The 15,217-nt window shown below is 43.6% G+C and overlaps 1 protein-coding gene across 1 annotated transcript in view; it reads left to right on the plus strand.

Annotated features, from left to right (window-relative positions):
* Nucleotides 1-298: 298 nt before the first annotated feature.
* Nucleotides 299-15,217, plus strand: part of ror2 (receptor tyrosine kinase-like orphan receptor 2) — a gene marked incomplete at both ends in the record, with an annotated part of 31,760 nt that continues 16,841 nt past the window's right edge. Inside the window, 6 exons of the mRNA XM_083902363.1 lie at nt 299-782; nt 872-1,252; nt 1,342-1,489; nt 1,729-1,949; nt 2,699-2,776; nt 14,728-15,015. Coding sequence (XP_083758489.1) covers nt 299-782; nt 872-1,252; nt 1,342-1,489; nt 1,729-1,949; nt 2,699-2,776; nt 14,728-15,015 — 1,600 coding nt within the window. The remainder of the gene's footprint in view (nt 783-871; nt 1,253-1,341; nt 1,490-1,728; nt 1,950-2,698; nt 2,777-14,727; nt 15,016-15,217) is intronic.

Raw genomic sequence — 15,217 nt, forward strand, 5'->3', positions numbered from 1 at the left:
CAACATCCTTAGTGCAACAAGACATCTCAGTTTTTATATTTCGTCGAGCGTTCCATTTAACCCTGCGAACTGCCCCACTATAATCTCCCGCTGTTTTTCCGTGGCCACCTCTAGCATGGCCGTTAGCTTGTTTCCCTGCTCACCCTCGTCTTCGTCGGACGTGTTGTGGTTGGGTTGAAGAGGCCTGGTGGAACTTTTTGGCTTCGCTATCCCACAGGGTGGCTGTTAAAATGTCACAACACGCTCAAAAATAGAGGTTAAGTTAAAAAAAAAAGCAGTTTTTCAAATGAAATGGAAAATGGAAATTGCCATCTCAGGTGACTTTAACCACCTCACCAGGGACACCACACTCCCAACTTTCACCCAGTATCTGACCTGTACCACCAGAGAGGAGAGAACTCTTGAGGTGACAGACTGGCAGGTACTCTGTGAGCCCTATGCTGAGGACTTGAATGAGCTTACAGAGTGCATAACGGATTATATCACCTACTTCACTGACTCCATTGTTCCAGTTCAGACCGTCCATTGTTATCCGAATAACAAGCTGTGGGTAACAAAGGACATAAAGGCACTCCTCAATGATAAGAAGAGAACCTTCAGAGCTGACAACAGGGAGGAGGTGCGAATGACACAGGGGCTACTGAGGGTCAAGATCAAAGAGGCAAAGGACAATTACAAGAGGAAGCTGGAGTGGAAACTCCAGCAAAACAACATGAGAGAGGTTTGGAGTGGTATGAAGACCATCACTGGTTTCAGGCCATCAAACAGCAAGGGAGCTGAAGGTGGGGAGGACAGGGCCAACGAGCTGAATTTGTTCTTTAAAAGATTTGACAAAAAAGAAAAGATTTACCTGTCGGCCTGCAACCCCCAGCTACTCCACTCTCTCTCCCTCGCCCTCCTCCTCTCTCCAACATTGCCTCCTATGTGAGACCTGACACCCCTCCCACACCTGTCACCTTCACTGACAATCAGGTCCAGAGGCAACTGATGAGACTCTACGCACGCAAGTCTGCAGGATGGTGTGAGCCCCCTCATCCTCAAAGCCTGTGCCCCCCAGCTGTGTGGAGTCCATCACCTCTTCAGAATGAATCTGAGCCTGCAGAGGGTCCCAGTGCTGTGGAAGACATCGTGCCTGGTTCCAGTACCAAAGACGCCATGTCCCAGTGGTTCTCAGGATTACAGACCTGTGGCACTGATGTCTCATGTCATGAAGACCCTGGAGAGACTCATCCTGGATCAGTGTGTCTGACAGGTTGGTCTGCAACACCGGGGCACCACAAGGGACTGTCCTCTCCCCCTTCCTCTTCACCCTTTACACTAGTGACTTCTGCTACCGCACAGACACCTGCCATCTTCAGAAGTTCTCTGATGACTCTGCGTTAGTTGGATGCATCAGAGCGGGTGATGAGTACCGGGCTGCAGTGGACTCCTTCGCCACCTGGTGCATGCTGAACCATCTGCAGCTTAATGTGACGAAGACAAAGGAACTGTTTGTGGACTTTAGGAGGTCCAAGACAACAGTGACCCCTCTTTCCATCCAAGGATTTGATGTGGATGTGGTCAAGGACTACAAATACCTTGGAGTCCACATTGACAACAAACTGGACTGGACAATAAACACATGCCATCTACAAGAAGGGCCTAAGACATCTCTATTTCTTGAGGCGGCTGAAGTCATTCAACATTTGTCGGATCATGCTCAGGATTTTATGAGTCTGTTCTGACCAGTGCGATCCTCTATGCTGTTGCTTGCTGGGGCAGCAGGCTGAGGGTCGCTGATGCAAACAGACTCAACACACTCATCCGCAAAGCCAGCAACGTTGTGGGGGTGGAGTTGGACTCTCTCATGGAGGTCTCAGAGAGGAGAATGTTGTGCAAGTTAAGGACAATACTGGACAACAACCTCCATCCACTCCATGACGTGCTGGCCGGTCACAGGAGCTCGTTCAGTGAGAGACTGATTCCACCAAGATGCACCACTGAACGGCACAGGAAATAATTCCTGCCTGTGGCCATTAGATTTATCTAATCTAGACTTTAACTCCCATCTGTAGAGGTATCCGGTCAATGTATAATCACATTTATTCATTCATTCACATAACTCATTCATTTTTGTCATTCTTGTTTTAAACAAGGCTTTGTACTATTTTCTTTAATTTTAATCTTAATTTCTTGCACTCCATTTGTTGCTCTTTTTTAAATTTAATTTAATTTATTTTTTTTAACTTGTGTGCTATTTTTAACTTGTGTGCGCTTTCTGTACTTGCTGAGTCTGATATGGAGCAACTGTAACGAAAACAATTTCCTTCGGGATAATTAAAGTATTCTGATTCTGATTGAATAGGGAGCAAAAGTGCTACGCATCCATCCTCTCCATCCTCTGCAGGTCACATGACTTCAACAACCATATTTTTGATGCATATTCCATCGCATATGTCATCCAGATCATTGGTCCGATTGGTTGTAGTTCTACCCAACTGCATACAGAGGCATTTTGATCCATTGTTCTGTTGATCATGCCTCTTGCCAGACAAATATTCAAAATGTCAAAATGAAATGAAATGATCTTGAGCTGTGGTCTGGAATTAGCCAGGCTATAAGCAGTTGTGCGTTAGCATTTGAAAAATGTGCTACTAGTTTGTAATGATTTGCAGGTGGTGATGTAGTTTGTGTTGCTAACACACCTGTTGTGCTCTCTGTGCAGCTGATCCAGGTGTGTCAGCAGATCCAGATGCTGTGGCTGAGGCTCAGAGTGGCGCTGCACCTACAGCTGAAGGTAAGATACAAACTGCTCTTCCCTCCCTCAGTGAAAAACTGCGTTGCCTCCTGAAAAGGAATGACTGTGATGTTCAGCTGGTAAAATCCATGGTGGTGACTCTGCTGCTGTGCTCTGCATAACCTGTGTGAAATCATGGTGAGAATTATGAATTATGACACCGACTGGGATGCACACACAGCAGGAACAGTGGGTGAACCTGTGGTGGCAGTGGCACAGGGTGTGGAAAAGGGCATAGATGTGCGCGAGGGTCTCATGCGTCACTTGCTGTGAAATTGTTAATTGCCTCATTGTTTTTCACTGAACATTCAAAAAAGTTTGTACTCTCTGCAGAAATGTCTGTATACATTTTATTTGTAAAGGCTGCCACAAGTAACCGCTATAGCACCATTATGTCTGATAACTAATGTGTTTAAAAGTCACACATTTATGAAATACCCACACTTTAAGGCTAGGAATTGCTAAACTATCAAAACACCACAGATGCACATTAGTGTTAAACTGTTAACTCTTAACCCCTCATAAGTCACATTGTAGTTTATTGACACACAAAAAACACGGCTAACCAAAGTGCAAAATGTGCAACACAGTAAATCCCAAAAAAAGCTCCTCCCTCCTCAGAGCAGCCTCCTGCTTGCGTGCATCACGGGCCTCGGTGATGAGCATCTGGACGTGGCAGTCTCGCTGTGCCAGGTTCAGCTCCTGCTGCTCAATTTCGTCAACGTTGTGGTCTTGCAGGACAGCAGCGAGGTCCTGCTGGCGAGGAAGACGCTGATGGCTCTGCTGGAGAGTCGCTGCTGGTGGATGATGAACCTTCCTTGCATATGGAATGGGATTCTTGAACAAAGGAAGTGTACATATCAGCTTTAATTACACGCGCAACACTATATCTGGCAACACGTAAAAACAACATGTTATTACAAGGTAGTAAGTCTAATTCGTAACATGTGCAAATCTGGGTTATTTTACATGTTTAGGTAATGTGTTGTAGGCTGAGCACGCACTAGCGGACATTGCTAACTAGCTAGTCAGTAACGTTGCATCGTGGAGACGGGCGGACAAAGGTAGCCGACTAGCTACTGTTGCTCTCATGCTGAAAAACACTTACCATCCTCCACCATCGGCGCTCGTTCTGTATTTTCTCGTCGTTGACTAAGCACAAGAAGGTCTGGACCTCCTCGTTTGTCCATGGAATGGTGGATTAGACTCCTGCATCCTGTGTCCTATGTCACGCTCATGACGCACCCAGTGACAACACTTCTTCTTCTTCTGGCCAATCAGTGGCCGGAAGTTTTGACCAATCAGCGCATAGTACCTGTGCAGCTCACTTGGAACCTCGCCAGAGCAGGTACTGAAAATAGTACCTGGTTCCAGGTACTACGCTAGTGGAAACACTCGCTAAACCGTGCTGTGTTGCGTCGTGCCGTGGAGAATCGAGCCCTTGGAAACGCGCCATAACTCCCTCTTTGGGAGTGACCCACTCTTCTCCTTTGTGAAGAGTCCTTTCACAAATCTGAAGGGATCCTTGTAGAATGATGTTCTCGCCCTTTTCCTTCCTTTTGCCCTTCTCTCTTTGACAAGCCACTGGAGCTCTTGCTGCCTTCTGGATTTGGAAGGGGTTGATGGTGTCCTGTGCTTCTTTCCTGTCTTTTTTGTTCCAAAACGTTCTGCTCTGTAGGAGTAGATCAGATCGCCCATTTTCTCAAGTTTCTTCGCCACTGTTCCTCTGATTCTGTCAAGGATCTTGATCTCTTGATCAGGTATGCATCAATTGTTGCCCCCTCTCTCTTGCCACTGGACTTTGACCACTTTACCTGAGGTCTGTGGCCTTGAATGTTTTCCTCCAAAGCAGGTTGCAAGTGACTTGGTTTCAAGCGTCTCGGTGGAGTCGCGCAGGTGGACTCAATCACCAGCGTCTTCTGGAAGTAGGTCAACCACGCCTCCTGCAGAGAAGAAGGAAAAACACGGAGCCGCAGGGAAAACAACAGAAATGCTTGTGGAGATGTGAGTGGAGTGTGGATCGTGACAATGAAGGCACATAAAGAGGAGAGATTGACTCTGCAGTTCCATATGAACATGTTGTTCATATGGAGGAACAGTGTTTTATGCCCAGACACACTGTATGTATGACACGTTATCACCTTTTCCCCAAGGCAGTGATGATTATGGGTTTCATCACATCCTCTTACTCTGTGTGCACTAGTGTGTGCCTGTGTGTGCACATTAGTGTGTATGTGTGTACATGAAAGTGTGTTCATGTGTGACTCAAACTCAAAAACACTGCACTGTGTGTGTGTACCGCACTCACCGGTTCCCCTGGTGCTGTACTTTGTGTGATAACAGATAGAACCCTCCTTCTCTCTACACAGCACTTGCAGACCATATGAGTATGTATATATAGAGAGTCTAAGAACAATGTTCGTGTTATTTTACAAGCGCCTCGGTTTAAGTTCAGTAGATAGCATTAGCTTGCTAGCATCCTTCTCTCGTGGTAAACCCAGACACGTCACAGTATCAACATGATCTCCCTCCCTGTTTATTATCTTATTATCTAACCAGTCAATTACTATCACTCGTGTGTGTGTGCGTGCGTGTGTGTGTGTGTGTGTGTGTGTGTGTGTGTGTGTGTGTGTGTGTGTGTGTGTGTGTGTGTGCGTGCGTGCGTGCATGTGTGTGCGTGCGTGCGTGCGTGTGTGTATGCAGGTGTGCATCTCGTGAGTGTGGACCACAATAAAAATAGGCCACAGTATGATATAGTAGTATTCACAATATAGTATAGTGGTTTCATATTTTCAACAGAGTTAGTGTGTAGTAATTGAAACTAATCAAGCATCTGCAGAGCAGAGAATTCACTTCCTGTTTACAGCAGCACATAAATGACCAGGAATGTATGTACAGACACAGATCACTTCTGAGTTTAAACACTCGTCTGGATGTGGATGTTTTTTTTAGTAGCAGTATGTAGTAGTATGAATATAACCTTGACAAACACCATGGTGCCAGCATGGTGCAGTGATGGCTCCTTTTATACACACAAGTGAATGTAGCATCACCTTCATAGCTCTTGTCATGGTTCTTTAACACAGTTCACATGTGTTGGTTTCTCGTGAGTTTGTGACGTCAAACCTGAAGCACTAGAGGGAAAAACTGTAAGGTGACCGGTGTTTAAAAAATGTGCTTTTAATTTAGGTGTGAATGAGAAATGAGTCATGCTGACATGGTGTTCAGCAGGAGTTGTGGAAATGTCCACACAGAAATGAAAGATTCTTCAGGCACTCTTTCCTCCACAGGTCAGTGTGAGTGGTCAGCTCATGGAAACAATCAGGCCTCTCAGCAGTAATAAAGACTTCACTAATGATTCCAAACAGATCTGTTAATGGCTGTGCCTTCTGGGTTTTGCAGCTCTGTGCTCTGGGCTTAGCTTTGTCGTGCAGCATGGTGTGTGTTCAGATTGGCCTCCATGTGATCATCAATCATGTTCTAATTGAAGGGGAGGCTTCAACACTGCTGCAGCGGGGTCTGTTTAATAACAGGCCAGGAAAGAGGAATGGTACAATGTGAGGACTGTTTGTGTTGTTTGTCGAGGGAGCAGTGTGAACTGAAGTTTTTCCTTATTTTAGGAGCAGCTTGGAGGCACATTGTTGATATACCTAACCTGTATTAAGTGTGTTTAACATGTTCACTGAGGCCCTAGTATTTCAGTGAAATTGTTTATTATTGGAACTACCATGAGCAACGTATTCTCATGAAGGGTTTGTATGAAAACATACCAAAAAGTATGTACCATATTTTTTGTGCATTATCAAATCCAATGACATGAGCATGATTGCATGCACACTCGAGCTCTGTGAACGGTTTCTCAGTTATTACGGAGATTTAGGTTGCGTTACGGTGACTGTTATGATTATGGTGACGGTCAACATTATACTTCTCAGACTGCATAATGCGACCACTCGAGCCTTCATACTTCTGCGTCGTGGTGACGGATATGCACTGCAATTTCCCGCCCGATCAATAGGGGTCCCCACGCAAGGTTGTTGTGCTTCTGGCTACAGTAAGCAATGGCGTCCGAGAGAGAAAGAGAGAGAAAGACTGTTGTTGTTGAAACAGTGGCCGTTTCTCACTTTTCTGTGTCACGGAACGCAGTTTTAAGATAATTTGAGGCGAGAAATTGGCCATTTAGAGTCTAAACATGTGCTGTGTGTATTAAAATATGACGTTTTTATAGTTTGGCAGCGACGTTGTTGGCGGTGATTAGCTCCACCTCTGTGGATGCTCGGTGCGCACTGTGAGCCGGCACAGAGCAGCTTAGCTCGGTCTGTCTTGAGGACCAAACGCAGCTCTTGCCGTCTCCGTTGTCACTTAACGGAGTGACGGACACTTAAAAAATATTTCGTGCAGCCGGAGACGACGCAGTGACTCTCCGAGAGACTCTCCGTCGACACAGAGGGCTCTGCGTAACCTAAGTAGAGCATTTTACGCAGGAGTATAAATTGGGCTTTAGGGTAAAGTTAAGGGACAGGGTTAGGAGTTAAAGCACATCGTCACGTGACCACGGCTCTGTGGCAAAAAAAATACTTGCGAAAGCATAGGAAAAACACCTTCCATCACTTTTCGTAGCTTTCAGTACGAATCTTTCATGAGAACAGGCTGGTTAGAGTGATGTTCAAGGCACTGATGTTCATTCTGGAATCTTCAGTGTTGAGATAGTAGACATTTCCTTGCTAAATGTTGGAGATTAATGCCTTAATGCATTTTTTTGTTTTTTTAAAGTCTTTTTTAACACTTTGGCATTGTTCACATTGATTCTTTTGTCAACGCTACATATAGTATTGGCTCAGCTCGCTTGGCATCTCGCAAGAATATGTAGCAAAAAAAGTAACAGGTACCAGGTTCTTATCACTAATGGAAAGACAACAAAACAATGCACTGGGTAGTGGAAAAGCGCCATTTGATCAAAGATCATCTTGAGACATCTTTTCTACTGCTCCCATTAGGACATCAGTGGAATGGATTAGATGCCAAAAGATTGCAGACTTTAATTGAATTATGTTGAATTATATTTGCACATATTGGATGTGCTGCTGATCATGTGTGTGCCTATGAAAAGCAAAACATCACAACAAACTGCAGACACATTTTCATACACATTCTTTTTTTTGGGTTGCTTACAAATACACTGAGTTAGATAAAGTTATTACAATTATATAGACTGGCAGATGTTTTTTTTCCCTGTTTCCCCTTTGTGACTGTGTAAATGGGTTGTCATTAGATGCCCTCATAGAACTGAAGCTTTCCTCACTAGATTTCTTTATGAGGGACTCTGGTTGAAGGAGAGTCCGCTGGCCCACTTGTCAAACATGGAGCAAATTTTTCTTCTCATATTTCTTCTTGACATGTCTTCATTCATTAAACAAGCAGCAGCCTCTAAAAACATAACACAGACACACACTTGTGAACTTTAGTTGTAGGTAGGAAGTCAGATTTCCAACTCAGCGCAACCTTACAAACCCAACATAGGATTCTCAGATTCTCCCATCAACAGTAAAACACTTTTGTTTATTTGTTTCACAGGAAGCCAGTCATACACATTCAGTAATATAGTTGCTACGCTGTTGTGGCCACATTATACTTCTGCGTAATGCGTTATCCGACTGCGTTACCACGGAGACCCCTCGAGCCTTCATACTTCTGCGTCATGGTGACGGATACGCCCTGCAATTTCCCGCCCGATCAGTAGGGGTCGCTGGGCAAGGTTGTTGTGCTTCTGGCTACAGTGAGCTATGGCGTCCGAGAGCGAAAGAGAGAGAAAGACTTGTTGTTGAAACAGTGGCCATTTCTCACTTTTCTGGAACGCAGTTTTAAGATAATTTGAGGCGAGAAATTGGCCATTTAGAGTCTAAACATGTGCTGTGTGTGTTAAGATATGACGTATTTATAGTTTGGCAGCGACGTTGTCGGCGGTGATCAGCTCCGCCTCTGTGGACGCTCGGTGCGCACTGTGAGTCGGCACAGAGCAGCTTAGCTCGGTCTGTTCTGAGGACCAAACGCAGCTCTTGCCGTCTCCGTTGTCCCTTGCCTGAGTGACGGACACATAAAAAATATTTCGTGCAGTCGGAGACGACGCAGAGGTGCGCTTTATGCAGGAGTATAAATTGGGCTTTAGTCCTGTTGTCCAGGGAGAACACCTCCACCATGGTGACAACTTCAAAGAAGGTCATAAATGAGTGAGCCAGGGTGAAAATGTGTGTGATCAGGTGGTTCATTGTGTTCCACAGTAAACTCCTTGGTTTCAATGCACTCCTTTATGCACACATTCAACTTCTCCCTCTCCATTTGTGTTGCATTTCTCTATTATTACAGCACCGTGTACGGGCATGGAATGAATAGAGTGAATTATCGCATTTAGAGTAGTTTTGGGGAGTTTCGTGTAAATGAAGACATTTGTTAAAACCTAAATCACTGAGCCATTAAGTTGCCCAGTGTTGTGTAAATGTTTGTGTTAATGGGGAAAGCCTGTGTGAGCAGATAAGAGGCTGACACTGTTGTATGATATGTCTCACCTATGACCCCATAATGTCATGCTGACACGCTGCCAAAATTCACACATGTTTGTGTCTGTGTCGACTATGTGACATAACACAGGATCTTCTTATCTGTATGGTGGGGCCCCATGCTGCTGCTGCTACACTGAGCACACAAAAAGTTAAACAGGAGCGCATTTCTATGTCAAGCTTCTCATTTCAGGCCAGGTGCAAAAATCTGGGAATGATTTTTGAGTTTGAAGCAGTTTGAAATTTGATAATCAGATTGACTCAAACCTTGACAAGGCCATTCATTCTTGTATTAGCTCAAAATGGATTATTGCACTGCAGTTCTATGTTTTAGCCGATCTTCCATTTCATGCCCCAGCTGCTCGCTTCATAACAAACACCCCTCAATGTGAACACATCACCCTTGTTCTCTACTCTCTTCATTTTAGAATTGTATTGTTTGCCCTTAAATTAATTAATGGTCGTGCTTGGTGTTATTTGACAGAGATTTTAAGCCTACACTAACATAAAAGACATGTCATGTTGTGGCCAATTACCTTAAAGCGGACCTAGAGTGGTCCTGTTGCACACATATGTTAGTTATGGAGGTCTACTTACATACATTAACTTGTTTTTATGGTCAAAAACCTCCTAGTTGCTGTAAATGAGCCGATAGAAATCCTCTTTTCTGATGCCGTGCTGAGACACGATATTTCAGACATAAATCTCACCCCCAGAAGACAGAGTCTTGTGATTGGCCAATACTATTCAGCACATCCGCTCTCAGAATCGCAGCTACCCCCTCCGGAACGGTGGATGCACTGCTCCTCATTATCAAAACATTATTTTAACAATGTTTAAAAATAGCTTCGTCACGACTCCCCGCCGCTGTCCCTTTTATGACTTTGACCCGGAGTCAGACCCAGAGTCAGAAGACACTGTCGCTCGTGAAACACCTCCACAATGGACGTTTTTCTTCTTCTGCGGTTGCAACCGGATGTCCGGGAGAACTGCTGTTTACGTAACCGGACCAAGTTTTTTCAGAGATCTCACTGAGCCCGAGATTACACAGCGTTCTCAGCAGTGGCTGAACTGTTTGTTTAGAACCTTCAGGGCTTCTTAAACAAGGTAATTACGCAGACACAAACTAAAAAACAGCGTTTATTTGAACTTCCGGTCTAGGTCGCTTTAACATGGTGTTGAGGTCAGTGGGACAACCTTTACTAGATGTACAGAGGTGAAGGTATAAACTGTGGGGATATCATTCCTTTACTTCCCCTGATTTATGCACAATCTTTGACCTCACATTTATTAAATCTAAATCCTGTGACATGACCAGCCTGGTGTGCTTTTTTGTCAGGGGTCAAAAGCTCTGACCGAGCAGAGACCTTTGACATGCAGAGTTCATTGTGCAGCGTGTTCTCTACTCCTTCATTGGAGATGCTTACAGCACAAGGCCAAGTTGTTTTTGTTCCACAGTGCTTGTAATATCAGCAGACACCACGTCATTAGGCATAATAAGCATGCTTCTCTCAGAGAGGTTGGCTTTTATCTACATATTGACATATTGGTATCTGGAACTCCAAATTTTAGTATTTCACATATGATTAGAACATGTTAAGATCTAGAAATTATTTTACTACACATCTATGTAGTATTCCTCAAACTAAAGTTGGAGCCAATAAAAATGTGACCCCAGGCGACAAATTAGGAATGACAGTATGTATAACTACATACTGTCATTGTAGTTGATTATCTTCAATGTGGTGTTAACTTTCCTGCTCTGCTTCTGGGAAGCAGGTGGAAACTCAGGTGATCTAGAGGAGTCTGAGCATTTATTTCTCTCTACGCTTGGAACACAACACATATGTACCCCACTTTATAGTGACTAATGCTAACTCTGCCCATACGCCAGCCTCTCTTCACACGCACGCACGCACGCACGCACACACACACACACACACACACCCCCACACACACACACACACACACTTGCCTGGCTCTTACAACAGTAGTTTTCTGACTCAGCGCATTTTTTTTTTTGCATTTCCATTAGTGATAGAATCTGGCATTTTTTGACCTACTCTTAGGATGTTTCAAGCCAGCTGAGCCGATACTATACGGGACTTTGTCAGACTGCCGTCCCTGGATTGGTCAGAGAGTGTCGTCACTGGAAGAATCGTGAACTGTAGAAATCCTGAAAACATCCGTTAATCTCCAACATTTAGCAAAGAACTGTTTAAAATGTCAATATTTAACAGAGGAGTCTGGTGTATTTAGTGACAGCACTGCTGAAAGCTGCCGACCGCGAGCAGCAGTGGGCATTAGTGGGCATACAGCTGCACCTGCCCACTTTGATGATATTCAGTGTTTTGTGGACATAAATAAATAGCTGTATTGTCGTTTAAGCACGTATGATGTTGGTAATATATTATCCTTCTCTAATTTCAGAGCTACTATAATTATGACAAGAACTTGTGATGAGAACGACAGAGGGGGAGGACAGAGCTGACTTGACAACACATCAGCTTACGCAAACAAATATTGTGGTAGTGCAAATATTAACTACAGTATATACCAGTGGGTCAGTTTGGATGGACATAAGACATTATTTAGACATATAGTTATACATTTTTATTGTGAGAGCCAAATAGGCACAATTATAATAGATTTGGAACAGTTTTCCCTGATTACACTGAAAACTTTGGTTGAAAATGGTGTACAGGGGCCTGTAACAGGACAGATTTAGCAGGCACTTGTCTGGGATCATGAGCTGAGGGAGTTGTTGAGGTTTGAGGTGTGTTTTAGGCGACCTGAAACTGTAGTTTAGAAAATGGGTCCCAGAGCGGAAACATTCTCAAAATGCTGTTTTTTCATGTGACAACTGTCTCTATCTTCATCATAGTGCTGTGTTTGGCGATTGTTTGACAGTGTTACCAACTACTGTTAATGAAAATAATCTACAGTTAGTCTGAAAAGGGACTAGATGCCATTGCTTTTATCGAGCCGCGAGAATTGAAAAACAAAGAAGCATGAAAAATTGATGCTGAGCGAAATGGTCAGAGGGTAAAGGAGGGGAGAGTTTTTATGACAGTGAGGATAAAGAGGTAGACAATGGATGGATGGATGTTTACAGTGGTGTGTTAAAAATATTTACTCATGAAACTGTGGGGGGAGCTGTGTATAGAGTGGAAAAAGCGACCAGACTTGCAAAGTTGGGCTTTAAAATAATCAGTATTTAAATGATCTGCATTCAGAGATGTTAACCCAATGTGAGCCACTGCACATAAGATCCTCAGACCTCCTGGCTGTTCCAAATGCTCAACGTTGAATCATTCACGTTTTTTTTAAATCACATTATAAAATTGTGGCCTTGCCAGCAACTTTGTGACCTATTTTGGTGTTTACATGAAAACAGAGTAGTTTGAGTGTAGCCTGAGCCTGGTGACGGGGATTCGAATTTGTCAAAAGAGAAAATGAGATTCCCTGAAGGCAGAGTAGCTTTGATACTGAAGAGTTAGTGTGGTGTTGACTCTTTTAATCACTGCTGTGTTTGGTTGTTTTATCTTCCCCTCCTGTTCTGCACTTACACCTCTCTCATTTCGAAAGTTTCCCTACATCCCTTAATGACAGATGCAAACTGTCTAATTAAAGAGCTGCTGTGATATCATCACTCATGGTCTGGTTGCTCTGACATCTCTGCTGTGGCCTGGTTGGGAGTCTGGGCACACAGATCTCTGTTTTCCATTGCGTAAACACCAGAGTCGTTTCTGTTACACACAGTGCAGATGGTGCTCACTGTGTGTGTGGGTGGGTGTGTGTGTGTGTGTGTGTGTGTGTGTGTGTGTGTGTGTGTGTGTGTGTGTGTGTGTGTGTGTGTGTGTGTGTGTGTGTGTGTGTGTGTGTGTGTGTGTGTGTGTGTGTTTACCATTGTTACTCCTCTTATTTGAATTCCTTATTTAGGAATCTGCAGAGCTAACAGTGATGTGAGCAGAGTCAAGAGTCCTGCAAATGTCTCCAAATGAGCTGAGCTCCTATAAAAAACCCTTTGATCAGCTCTTTTATGTTGTTTCAGTTCAAATTACATTTGTTGTATTTTTCCCTGATGTTCAATGCCACGAAGCACCACGAATAACCAAGGTGGTGCGGTGGCAACACACAACAGAGGGCTGTAATATCTTTCACTTCAATCCCTCTTAATCCCTTTTAATTTCAGTGATTTAAGATGACGGAATCGTCAGTGGACATGATGAAAAGTCACAGACTCAGTAACCGGACATGTTTACCCACCACAGATGGATACACATTACATGATATCATGATATTATGAATCACAAATAATTTAGTCAGGATTGTGACATAACATTGTCATATTGGACGTGAATGTGGATTGTCTCTTTTCTCACTAACTGCATGAAAAATAAACATGATTACATTACATCACCTCATATATACTGGCTATAGTATTGCACAGTACAGTAAAAGTTTTTTAACTGGGGTGAACCTCCAGCAACAATGTGAAAATCACCAATAAAAAAATCCCATACATTTAATAATAAAACTGTAAAAAGTAAATCAGTCATTGGATGTACTTTTTGATGAAAAGTATGATCAAGATTCATGAGAATAAAAGGACTCTCTGTCTGAGTCCATGACTGCTTAAGGCAGCATTATTTGGATCAACAGTTGGTGAGTCGCCAGTAACTTTTCAGTCCTCCCTCCACAAAGAGGAAATGCTGCCGGAATCATTTTCCAATTGGTATGTGAATGGCTGGCTGCCCAGTCCTGAGTGGCCTGCTAATGTTATTGCCTTTGTCCTCATATACCTGTTTATTCTCTCCTCTTTTGCCTTTAGCCACTCACATCCTGCTCTCTTCTTGGTGCTCAACTGTCAATTCTTGAAGCCATATTGTCCACCACTGTGGACTCATCAATGCAATGAGTCAAAGTAAATAAATGTAACATTATGGTTGTGTGAAAAACAGAAAAATCAATAGAATAAAGTGTTTGTAGTCTGAGAGTTTTTCCTCTCCTCTGAGAAATGGGAAATAATGTGATGACCTCACGTTCATAAACTTTGTTGAATCAACAGTAAAGAAATAAAAACATATCCGATGACTCACTCACACAGACAGTTAAGTGTTGGACAAACATTCACATTTGCCAGCAGTTTTTTCAATAACCTAATGAAACAGATACAGTGGCTTTTTTGGATACGTTTTTCTTCTCCCACAGTCCAAAACATGCAGGTTAAGTGTGGATAGAAGGGTGATCCACTGTGAGAGTGTGAGAGTGAATGGTTGTTCATCTCTGTGACGACACACAATTCCACATTAATAACCACAAGTGTGAGTTTTGTTTAGGTTTAATGCTTGTCTAACCCTTAAACAATACTCTTCTTTAATTCATTTCCTCTAGGTTATTTTCTGGAGTTCCAGGAGCCCGTCAGCAACATCACCCACTTCCAGGGCCAGACAGCCATGCTGCACTGCAAGGTGTCAGGAAATCCACGACCGTCCATCCGCTGGCTGAAGAATGATGCTCCTGTGGTCCAGGAGCAGGGACGCATAACCATTCGTAAGACAGAGGCAGGGTCCAAACTCCGCATCCAAGACCTGGACACAACGGACACTGGCTATTATCAGTGTGTTGCCTCCAACTCATTGAAGGTCATCTCTGTAACAGGCGTCCTCTATGTCAAACTAGGTAAGCTTCACATGACTTGGCCAGTGACTCTGTGTTTATGGAACACTATATGGACTAGGGGTTTCTCAATTTTGTCATTACTTTCATTTGTAGTCATTTTAGTGAACAAAATGTTTTCATTTCAATCACGCCAATGTTATGTGACATCCATGCACACTGTACGAATCTGTACATGTAAGGATGTGAGGCGACCTTGAGTGTC

Source organism: Microchirus variegatus (genome assembly GCF_963457635.1).
Source record: "Microchirus variegatus genome assembly, chromosome: 16".
NCBI lineage: Eukaryota > Metazoa > Chordata > Actinopteri > Pleuronectiformes > Soleidae > Microchirus > Microchirus variegatus.